This window comes from Macrosteles quadrilineatus, unplaced genomic scaffold (assembly GCF_028750875.1).
Source record: "Macrosteles quadrilineatus isolate MER2022 unplaced genomic scaffold, UCM_ALF_1.0 Scaffold_77__1_contigs__length_550361, whole genome shotgun sequence".
NCBI lineage: Eukaryota > Metazoa > Arthropoda > Insecta > Hemiptera > Cicadellidae > Macrosteles > Macrosteles quadrilineatus.
Genome location: NW_026542670.1, coordinates 144,802 through 157,543, shown reverse-complemented (window position 1 = coordinate 157,543; position 12,742 = coordinate 144,802). Strand labels below are relative to the sequence as shown.

General features: G+C 33.2%; 1 protein-coding gene across 3 annotated transcripts in view; it reads right to left on the bottom strand.

Annotated features, from left to right (window-relative positions):
* The window catches only part of LOC128982006 (vascular endothelial growth factor receptor 1-like), a 137,284-nt gene that overhangs the window by 20,351 nt on the left and 104,191 nt on the right, over positions 1–12,742 (bottom strand). The window contains exons 13-15 of one of the 3 annotated variants that reach the window (XM_054401037.1): positions 10,094–10,167; positions 9,668–9,770; positions 8,339–8,918 (exon numbers count right to left, since the gene is read on the bottom strand). The exons of the other annotated variants lie outside the window; for them this stretch is intronic. Of the exons in view, the coding sequence (XP_054257012.1) occupies positions 8,695–8,918; positions 9,668–9,770; positions 10,094–10,167 (401 nt within the window). The 3' untranslated portion in view covers positions 8,339–8,694. Of the gene's footprint in view, positions 1–8,338; positions 8,919–9,667; positions 9,771–10,093; positions 10,168–12,742 lie in introns of those variants that run through there. 3 annotated transcript variants of the gene reach the window in all.

Here is a 12,742-nt window from a genome sequence, read left to right as displayed (position 1 = left end):
ACTAAAAGTAGACATTTCATTTACATGAACCAGACGTACTATTGCCTTTGATACTGCAAAAATATATTCCATTCATGTGAACCAAATATACTATTTACTTTGGATACTGCAAGTAGAGATGTCACTTACGAGAAACAGATGAAGCATCGACTTTGGATGCTGCAAGTATGCATCCCATTTACGTTAACCAGATGGAGCACTGACTTTGGAAAGTATTGGATTAATATGCTTGCTCCATATATAATCTAATTTCATCTCCCAATACCCCTTCTGACTATAGACCAATCAGCATTCTTCCTACTCTTCTAAATGCCTTAAAAGAATAGTGCATGATAAATTCTCTATTTTTTTTTTGTTTTTTTTTTTCTTTGGAAGAGAACAACATTATATCAGATTTTCAATCTGGGTTTCGCACTAAATATAGCACAACCACTGCTTTGTTGAAAATTAAAGATGACATACGCCGTTCAATGGATAATAGACAGGCCACAAGTTTAACCCCCTTTGACTTTGCTAAGGCGCTTGACTGCGTATACCATCCTCTTTTGCTCCCTAACTGCACTTGGCTGGTTTCTCTGACAACTGTGTTGACTGGATTGAGTCTTATTTATCTGATCGTTGGCAGTGTGTCAAAGTCGGTGACAAACGTTCTACCTGGAAGCAGATTACTAGAGGTGTTCCTCAAGGATCTGTTCTTGGCTCACTACTGTTCTCAATTTACATCAATGACATCATAGAACATATCACTAACTCACACTACCATCTGTATGCTGACGACGTACAGATTTACTCCCACTTCAATGTAGACGAGATGGATATTGCTGTACGACTCATGAACATTGACATTGAATCGACAACTCACTGGGCCACAAACAACGGACTTAAACTCAACATTGACAAAACACAAGCAATGGCTGTTGGCTACCTCAGGCTAATGACTAACATTAACTTACTCACTGCACCACGACTTAACTTTGAAGTAAAGGATCTCACCTACTGCGAAAAAGTTAAAAAACTTAGGACTCATAATGAACAAACATTTGAATTGGTCTGACCAAGCGAATTCCACTTGTAATTGATGTGGTGATCAAATTACATGACTAATGAAGTTTCTAGTAGACTTCCGTGAGCGCAGAATTCCTGTATCAGATTCATGTTTGGCCTTAGGCGATATGACCATATGTAACTCCCTATTTCAACCTGCTTTCATTGATGAAGTTAAATGAACTTCGGGAATTTCACACCCTCCGTCTTCTACACTCCATTATCAATAGTATAATTCCCAATTATTTATCAGACAACTTCCATTTTATTTCTGACATCAGCACCCGTGCCACTCGTACAGGCTCTCACCTTTTTTCCTCGCCAATTCACCGGTCAACAGTTTTCAACAAATCTGCAATTCGAATGTGGAATTCTCTTCCTGACCATATCAAATCCATAGAAAAGCGTGCGAGGTTTGGGTCAGAGATTAAATCTATTATATTGAGCAGCAGCATAGCCATCTCTAGTATAAGGCCGCGGCGAGCGAAATCTGGCAACGTCGCATCCGAGGCATAGTCCAGCCGGCTCCCGCCATTAGTTTGCACAGATAGACGGCGCATCACCGGTGATTAACCTGTTTGTTTTACACAATTAGAGACAGTATGGTATTGGTAGTGACAGTGTGTTATGCCTCATATGTGTTCTGCCGGGGTGTAAAAGTAACCACCTAAAAGCATTAAAACTGAGGAGTATATACAATTATTTCACTTCTCTTTAGAAGGTCCGCATCAAGATGAGTGGATTAGAGCTATAGCCTAAATTTAAACTTAATCAAGTACCACGTTCTGATTAAGAAAATACACATTTCCTACTTTATTAAAACTAAAGTAAAACATATTGGATAAAAAATGTAAAACTAAAATATTAATAGTAATAGTATGAACAAACAGTTTTTGTACCTCTTATGTATTATCAAAATGAAAAATCAATACACTATTGATACAGATAATTTAAAATATTTTAAATAGGCAAGATGTTTTCAAAGTCTTGCGCAGTTGTGTTTTGTACATTTCATTATACATGTATTGCATACATTTCCTATGCATTTAGTCAGAGGTGTAGCAATATTTCTTCTACCTTAGTACAGTTCTGCATTAACATTCAATGACAAAATGTTGTAATATAAAACAACTTTGCATATCTCGAAACTAAGTTTGAAATTAGAATATCACCCATATATTAATAAGCAAGCGTGTTTAAAACCTTTTTTCTCAGCTTGTGTGTAAAGCAGAGAAAATATACGCATACTATTAGAAAGATATTTTCCTTTAGATGTGCAGAATCCCTTTATAAATGTAAATAGACAAAAAAATAACATGGGCTGTCATGCTGGTGACAAAATTACAAAGAAATTAACAGAATATCAAATCAAATAAAAGAAATGCCAATAAAATTTTTAAATTTACACCTTGGGTTAATAGATAAGTCTGAATATTACATATTTTTGGTCGAGTTTTCGACAAATAGACGGCCAGTTCATAATAAAATTAAAAAGAATTTTAAGGGAACCTAGGCCTATTTGTAAAAGTATATATTTTCATAACTCATTAGGTTCCAAAATGGTTACGTTTTTATCACAAATGTATATCGCTTGTGCATTATGCGCAACATATATTCAGGGTTGGGATTGAGTGGTGGATATACGTTTATATAAACATGTATTAATTAGTACTAGTGTACATGTTGCTTGAATTCGAGCAATTGCAAAGCATTACAGGAGTTATTTCAAAACGAATAGCATCAGTCATATTTACAATGAGTTTAAAAGAGTCAACTCAAATATTACCGGTGTGTAACTCATCTCCATAAATACAAAGCGTATGAGGCCGTACATACTCACGATGTATGTAACAGTAATCAACATTTCCTGTAAATATAGTATCATATTTCATAACCTGATATTGCTTTTTAACCCCCTTTTTAACCATGTTTTCTACAAACATTTCCTGACTTATAGCCATATAAGGTTGTCCATGTTTATCTTCGTTATTGATAAACCTAAAGCATTCCGGCCGGTTTTCTCCTTCTCAAAATGTCTCTATATATATACAGGCAACACAGGTCATTGATAGAGGGCCAATTGAGAACGAAAATTTCGTTCTCGTTTTGGGGTAGTGTTAGGGCGCATTTGTAACCTAATAGTTGAGATTGTCCAGGGTCAGGTGCTGACTGAGATGAGTTCAGCCTATTTACGCCACCGTTCTGTAGCTGCGGTCGTTATCACGATCGCTCCTGTCTATGTTTCGTAGTCGGAGGCATTTAAATAAAAAAAAACAACAAATAAACATATTATAGCTACACAAAACAACGATAAATTCACAAATTTAAGTTACAATCATGCTAACACGATCCGTCATAGCGACACAAAACAACGATAAATACGAAAATTTAAGATACAACCATACTAACCCGATCTGTCTTGGGGGTTATGTTTACACAAACTCAAATAGTAAATAAATGTACTCCGTGCGTTTCATTGGATTGAAAAATAAATAACAGCTGATCAAAATGTAAACAATTATGTTCTTCATAAGGATAACATGGGAACTTTCAAAGCCACTGGGGCAGAGCCCAAGGGACTTTTTCAAAAATGTAAGGCCAGTTTGCAAATCTACGCGACACGCTCTTTCCAATGAGACGTCAATGGATAAAATCGGCTAAGAAATGGCGGAGGAGTTCAACCGACAAAGTTTCATGTAGCGTATTAATTATATAGATTTCGTAATACAATCTGAAAAATGGTAAGCGGCATTTCATGCTAAAAATTAATCTATTGATCTGGCTACATTTTCATAGCTTTAAACGTGAATAAGCGCAGTTTTGGCGAAATGTTGCACGTTTTAACGCTGGCGGCAATACCCGGAGTTGGACCAGGGCGGGGATGAGTCGCGGCGTTGCCACATCGAAGGCCGCGGCCTTATTACTAGAGACGGCTATGGCAGCAGGCATGAGTGAGTCTCTGGCACTGGTGTAAGAGGTTGTTGGCGGCTTTTGTGAATGGGATTTTTTTGACTACCTACTAAATTTAATTTCTTCATGTTTACTTATTTAATGTAGCACTTAAGATTATTTAAATTTACTTATATAGGTGAATAAGTTTTATTTATTTATGTTTTAGAGTTTAAGTGGTAGAAAGGCCTTACAAGTCCTAACTTTGCCTCCTAAATAAAGACATTTTTCATTTAATTTATATTGGTAGAACAAAGATCCTCGACTGATAGAGATATTCATTAGTACATCTGCAACACATACGTATTGAAAACAGTTGACTCCAGTTGACCCCTTGGAGCTTGGATTAAGTAGGCACTTTCACACTGTTAAATAACGATGATTTTGAACCAGGAAAGATTCCCAAAATCGTTTATGTAGAATTCAAAAACACTGTATATACCGTAAGGTACTTAAAGTTTTTTTAGTTAATTTCCATTCAGTATTTCTTTTACGTTTTATGCTCTGGTAGTAAATTTTAGAATAGTTTTTCGTAAGTTGGGGCTATAGTGTAACTAATTAAGTAATTATAGTGGTTAAGTAACTGGTATTTCACAGATCAATAGTTCACTACTCTCACAATCTTAACTATACGAAAGCACCGATAAAGCTTTTTGATTGACACTCACTGCTAAGGCTTTGCATCCTATTAAATTCTTAAGGCTTCAGCAATTTTTTTTATAGAATTTATAAGTAAGTTTATTTTACAATCTTAAATATGTTTGAGAAATCATGATAAAATCGCAAGCCTCTACAATTCTTCTTCCAGGTTGTGAAATAAGTTAGTTGAAATAAAATGAATAATGTTTAACCAATAAAAAAAGAAAAGGATGAAATGTCAATTTATTTAGCTTTAAAAAACATTCTGTGAACTTCTTTTTTTAAGTTTAGTGCTTACTTAATAAATTGAATAAGTAAGTAAGTTGAGTAAGTAAGTCATGTACGCAATTAAACCTCATATTTTGCGATCTCCTCATTAAAAAACCATTAAAAACAAATAAAGCTTAAAAAAAACATAGATCAAAATTTGTATAAGCATATATACAAACATTTTCAATCAGTCACTACTGTCTTCAGATTTGGATGATTTATTAGTCTATTGGCCTCTGTTTCAGGTGAGTGAGCTGGTCTAGTGGTATGTAAACCACCTATGTATTGGTCCACGCTGGGTGGACTGAAGCCGCGGGTTTACGAGTTCAAATCGCACCAATCACAAATGATATTCAACAGTGTAATAATGCCGCGGTTAGAGGCTAGATAGCCATAATTCAAGTCTAAATATGACTATTTTTTCGGCAAAAATAATGTTACCTTCAAATAAATATGAAATTTAAAAAAACTTGTAATAAATTAAATAATTATACAAGCATATAACAATCAAAGCTCTCACTCACTCACTGATTCATTCTTCACCAACTATATAGCTTCCAGACAAGCTAGAATATACTCATTAATCTAATCTCATTATTTAGGTTAAATGAAAGTCATAAGTGTTTTACCAACGTGTCGCACAGTAGAAGCTCTTATAGTTAAATCATTCTTATAGACATTCAATTTCAGTTAGGTAGCATCGATTTGAAAATTTGTCAATCGGTTGAAACTATTATACTTTTGAATACTGAAGTAGATATACCTATATAAACCAGCTGTAATTTTTTTTTTTTAAGAACGTAGTTGTTGTGTGAGCAAGTGACAGATTGCGCTAGTGTCTACAATTATAATTTTACCTTATATTCGCCGCATGTTTGACAAAGATTAAAATTAAAGATGTTAGATTAAAGATTGTAATTTAAACCAACACAATCTGTAGGTGGCTCACTTCAAGATAGTAGTGTGTACAATATAACATTATTTAATATATATAATGTACGTCAATTTTGATTTAAAAATCATTGACGACTTTATCATGGGAATGGAACGCTTATTTCTATCATTAGTCAAAGGTAAAGTTTACTAGACTTGCATGCGTAAGTCAGTTCTTTACGTCTGTATGTACAAAGAATGATTTGCGATTGATCAATTTGTGTATTGATTTTTCTGTTGCTAGGTGACAAAATCAACAGAACGTTACCCTCCAGTGTCATTTCCTTATTATTAATTTTTGCGAGGATAATAATGGTGTTAGTTTTAAATTCAATACTTACCGTCCAGCGTATTACTGGTCGTCCAGTGGTAGAAAACTCGACCAAAAATAATATTTAATGTACAAACTTCTCTATTGTAAACCCACGCTATAAAGAAAACATGTGATTGGAATTGCTTCCCATTTGTTTTGATTTTCTGTTTATATTTCGTTATCATTTCGTCACCGTAATGAAAACCCATAAGGCTCATGTAAAATTTTTACATTTTACATTCTTGTGCTTAATTATTAGCCTTAATTTATAAAGGGAATATCCTCATCCACAGCAAAATATCTTTCTAACAGTATGCGTCAATTGTTGTGCTATGCACATGAGCTGGGAAATAAGGTTTTCAAGAAACATGCTAGGCTATTCATATATGTATTCATATATAGGATTTTTGGCTATTACATATACCTTAAAATTGTCTACAGTATAATATTAACATGGTTCTTGGTCTGCATTAAAAACATACGATGTTTTATTATTGATGCAGCTGTTTACAAATAATTAAAAAGTAGTGGTAGTGATTGTAAGGGAATAAAACTATGTTTATGTTAACGTTTTCTTTCATTAACTTTGAATATAATAAAATATACAAGACAAATACAACTCACTCACTAACTGATCACTGTAAATCAAAAACTACAAGTCATAAGAACTTAGGGATTGGAATGGAGGTTCCAGTTAAGCTCTAGGTGTGCAATAAGAAGCGCTTTTAAGAAATTTCACCAGGGCTCTGCCCCATCTTGCGGGATATCATGCGGTCTTTAAAGTCCCCATGACATCCTTATGGAAAATGATTTGTTCTCATTTAAACAGATGAATACTTTTGAATCCAAAACTATTATTTAAGGACACTGATGGTTATATTTAACTAGTTTAAATCAAAATATCGGCTTTATTTTTGTAACTTGAAAATTTGTATTTTACTGCATAACACTTTTAGGAATCGTTAAATTAATTTAAATACCCCTCCTACAGCTAACCTGGAGACCGAGCAAATTTCCATTTACTTGGCTATATTTCTAATAATATATTCCCTAAAGTTGCCAGATTTATTTCCTATTAAATAACATCGATTTTAATGAGTACTTTGGTTTGCCACGGAGACGGTGCTTTAACAACCCAACAATAACTTGCTTTAACAAGCAAATAACATATCCAAAAGGCAAACATGACCTAAATGACATTATATATATACAGGGTGTTCATAAAAAACGTTTCAGGACTTTGGGAAATGAATCCTCATACTAAAAGGAAGAAAAAAGTGTATGTGAAGCGATGTCCGAAAATGCATATTTACCCAGTTATCCGCCATTTTGTTTTTTATACAAAAATATTTTTATCTGTGAAGGTTTTCATTCGATGATTATGAAATTTGGTAACCATGTACAATGAATTTTTCACTATATCAACACTAAATCACACACATTTCCTGTCGTTGTACGGAAAACCTCTAAAAGAAAAAATAATAAAGTTGTCCCGAAAGTAAATTTTAAAATGGCGGCCGTTTGAATTTTTCTAACTTAAATAACTCAAAAACGGCTAATTCTATGAAAAAATTCCAAGAATTCTTTTTTTTACATTTTCAATTCCCTATCAAACGATACCAACATCAAAAAGATCAAAAAATAACTTAAATATAAAGTTTTTTAGTGTAAAAATAAGGCAAAGTTAGTCGGGGAACCCAATTTTGCCTTATTTTTACACAAAAACGTTATATTTCAGTTATCTATTGTCCGATCTTTTTGATCTTGGTATCATTTGATAGGGAATTTTTTCAAAGACTTTTCATAGCCGTTTTTGAGTTATTAAAGTTAGAAAAATTCAAACAATACAAAACGTTAATCTGTGTGTTGTGATAGGTTAATTATGGTGGTAGGAAAAATCGTGTGTGTATAACGAGCACAAACAATCATTACCGCTCTAGTTCTCGAGCGGCAATGACGTACTTTGCGCTCTTAATACTACTAATACTAGTTCAGTTGCCGGCAAAATACCTGCTCTCGGTAAACTCAGTGTAGATAACTGATTACCTTGGTTGGTACCTGAGAAGATGGAGTCAGGTTAGCAGCAAACCTAAAGAGATCTAATTATTTATATTAATGTTATTGAAATAGAAAATGAACTTGACAACATCAAGGGAATGTTTTAGTGATTATTCCAACCAAAGCCTGCAGGTTTGCTGTGGCAGGGAGGGAAAGTTTTGCCGATCAAGGGTTACCAAAACGGTCACAACCATCAAAAACTCAAACAAAAAGTGTTGATGATTAGTAACTTTCTCAACATAGAAAGTTCAACATAGTAAGTATATGCTACGTGTAGGGGAGAAAGAGTAAAGATGAATAACTTTCTTTGACATTTCTCTTTATTTGATTGGGAATCAGGGATAAAAAATTGCTATGGCTGTATAGGTAAGAAAAAGAAAGAATAACTAAGAGAAAATATACAAATACATACAACTTGGAATATTTACTTTACAGGATAATCATCGATTAAATTGCGTGCCTATGATCTAGATTTAGGGATTCACTTTTCAGCCCTCGATTTTACTAAGTTCACATACAAAACTACGAAACTGGTAACAATCGTAGTTAGCAAATCCCTCACGGGAAGCTGCCAAGCAGTGGAAAAACCCACTAGGCTCACCAGCCCTCCAATGTGTATATGAAAGTGGTTGTCCAGTGGATATCCATCGGAAATCTGGATAACGGCGCTCGGCATTACCACCAATCCATGCGTTAACGTCCAAAACTTTATCTGTCAACATAAACGATATTTATGTCTTAAGGTGGAATAAAATAAACTGTATCAGCAACTTACACGCAATTTCCACATTATCGAATGTTATGGTAAATTATGTTATTTTCCCATATAAACCCCATAAAATGACGAAAAATAGGATTAAAAAAAAATCCGGTTTTTATTTAACAGAGTATGTTATGGTCCTTACAATTTTTATTTTATTTTTATTTTTTGAAATTTTGGTTTTTAATGGGGATTTTTTACATAAAACCCCATAAAATAACGGAAAAATAGGATTTTCCCAAAAACGGCCCGAACAATTTTGATCAAAATTTAGTATGTCATAGTCCTTTGTATTCTAAACAAAATGGTACAAATCCCATTTCTGTAAAAAAATACGGTTCAAAAGTTATTGTAAATTATGTTATTTTCCTATAAAAACTCCATAAATTAACGGAAAAACTGGATTTTCACAAAAATGGCCCGAACGATTTTGATAATGTTATAGTCCTTTAAATTCTGATCAAAATTGTACTAATCCCATTTCCGTATATTTACCCTCATCGCTTACACATGATAAAGGTTGTTGACAAACTTATGGGAGAAAGTATGTGTCAGAATGCTGATACCGTTTATTTTAATAATAAGGGGGATATTTCATCAACAAAAGCCGATTTCTATTTTTTTTTTTAGATTTGATTGTATCCAAAACCTCTTCCTAAGTTGTTGGGAGAGCGTGGTTATGTGTTTAAAAAGCTACTTACTACGGATGGTTGAAGCAAAATTGTTCCATTCGTCATCATTTTCGATTGCCGCCAGATTCATTCCATGATCACGGCAGTGTACATAGGCGCGATACCATGCTTTCTGCAACACATAAATGGACTACAAGTTAGTCTATTTACTGATTGATTGGCTTCAAAATAGTTTCTTGTAATTTTCACAAATCATTATTTAATTTCTATAAAGACTTCCTACATTGCATAGTAAATAAAACGATTAATTATATCATTCAACTCCGCTCGTCCACACAGGAATGAGGTAAATGTTGACGTAAAACAAATTTAAAGATTCCAATCTACGGCTTAAAATTAAGCACGGTTCCATCAAAAATATAGAACATACTACTTCCTTTATTGAAAATTGTTTTGAGTTTTTAGGATTTGCTGTAGGGAGCTTAGTATACTGACCTTTTCATTGACAAGTATGAAGATTTTATTCCCTTTAATTGTTTTTTGTTTGTTTTCCTTATTGTCAGTTGAACCTGCAACAACCTCACTAATTGTAAATCTAAGTTATTTAGATCTAAAACTATAAAGTTGACTCGTGATTTTAGTGAATCCTTGAAAACTGACTCAGGGGTCATTGAATTTAAACTTCTATAACTGAACTGACTTTAAAATTGTGATGATTGGGTCCACAAGTTCTAAACTGTCTCAAAATACTGTGGTTTTATAAAGTGCTTTGACTTGGCTGGCTTTTAGCAAATTTCCTTATAGGGAAGTAACTATTACCGTAGGTAGCATGGTTAAGACGAATATGTGTTAAGATTAAGACATGGAGCCTGGACCGATATGCTTTTTTATTTTGATGTCCCAAGGGGCCAAAAACACTATTCGTTCAAATTTGTATACATGTAATAAATATATATACAGGGTGTCCCATAATTAAACAACCAACTCCCGGGAAACGGTTCTATGGGTCAAAATGAAGAGAAAATCAAGAATAAAATTTGTTTCTAAAATCACTTTGTTAACCAGATATTCGCCATTTTGTTTTTTTCGCATCAACATTTTAACCGATCATTGTGAAACTTGGTAACTTATGTGTGTTAAGGTAATAGAGACCCGTGTTAGAAAAAAATCATCTTGATTCATCATAAAATTTCAAAATGGCGAGCATTTTAGTTTTTTAAACTTAAATTACAAAAAAATTGCTGATTTTATGAAAAAATGACAAGTACACTTTTATTTGGCATTTTTAATTCCCTATCAAAAAATTCCAAGTTCAAAAAGATCGAATAATAAATAGCTGGAATATTACGATTTTTAGTTGTAAAATGACTAGCTTAGCAGTTCTACAGAATTTTCATCTATGTGAACGCGATAACTTCAGTAATATGTTTCCGATTTTGATGGAATTTGGTTTTAAGGTGTAAGGTGAGATAAACTTGAATGCATTCGCGAACCAGCATGATCGGACTATGGAAACAGGGCTTTACGGGGGGGTTTTATGGGGTAAAAATGGGGTTTTTTCTCATTTTTTGACCCTCAAAACACAAAATTTTCATATTTCTATCCAAACAATTTTTAAGAACTTAAAAAACTATTAATTTAGTATACTAAAGTGTTTTTGTACGGTTATTGATACGGAGAAAATTCAAAAATTGCTATTTTAAACTTACCATGTTATTCTTATGGTATTGCAAAATGTTGTATGTAGTTTCCTCATTTATTGAAATATTTCGATGAATTTTGGTAAATTTATTAATCTTTTACTAAGATACAAATATTTTACTAAAAAAACACTCTTTATTAGCCTCCCTGTAACGGCCCTAGGTACTCGTTAAACCTAATGTTATTTAAATAGATGTAATTAAAAATCAATTCAGGCAAATGTAAATTCACTTTGTCTGCAGGTTTGCTGCGGCGGGGGTATTACAATCCTACGTTTGTAATCTATATATTAATAGGCAAGCATGTTTCTTTAAAACATTTTTCAGCTCGTTTGCATCGTAGGGAAAATCTGCGCATTCTGTTAGAAAGATATTTTCCTGTAGGTGTGCAGAATCTCTTTATAAATTAAAATAGGCTCAAAAATAAGCACGGTAAATGAATTTAAAAATAAAAATAAAATTAGCATGGGCCTTATGGGTTGCCATGCTGGTGACGAAATAACAACGAAATATGAACAGAAAAAAATAGAATAAATTCCAACCACGTGTTTTATTTACAGTGAGGGGTGAAAATTGACAAATCTGTAAATTACATATTTTTGGTCGAGTTTTCGACCCCTGGATGATCTCTAGTTTAAATAAAATTAACGTAATTTCTTGTTAATCAAACCTGCAACCAGCAACAACTGCAAGTGAGTGTGGCGTGGTAAAACTGTTTCACGTTCTTTGTCTGTAAAAGTATCTAAGAAATGTGTTCACTTATCTCGTGAGATGACAAATTAAAAGTGTGATACTGGCCTTGGGTGGACAATAGTAAAGGAATAAGAGGAATTGCACTACAATGGTTTGAATCTTACCTTAGTAACAGGCAACAGTCAGTCCAAATTCCATTTATTAATAATAACAATAATGTAAAATATTATAGTTCAGAAAAACTTGAAACAAAATCAGGTGTCCCACAAGGTTCTGTACTAGGTCCAATTTTATTCATAATATACATAAATAATGTGACATATTCAAGAAAATTATCTGAAGTAGTATTATTTGCTGATGACACAACCTTATTGACATCCAGCCATAATAGAGAAGAATTGGAAATTAAATGTTATGAAGAAGCAAATGAACTAGCACAATGCTTCATGGAAAACCATTTACAATTAATGTAAATAAAACCAAATTTATGGAATTTTCAATCGGAGATAAAATTAAAATACCCCCGCCACAGCTAACCTGCTGTCTAAGCGAATTTCCATTTGGCTGAATTGCTTTTCAATTGATCTATTTAAATAAAATTAGGTTTAACGAGTACCTAGGTTTGCTGCTACAAGGAAACTAATAAAGTGTGTGTTTTAAGTAAAATAATTATTGCTTAGTATAAAATGAATATATTTGCCAAGTTTGATCAAAAGATATCCATAAACAAGCAAACTACAACATTTAACAA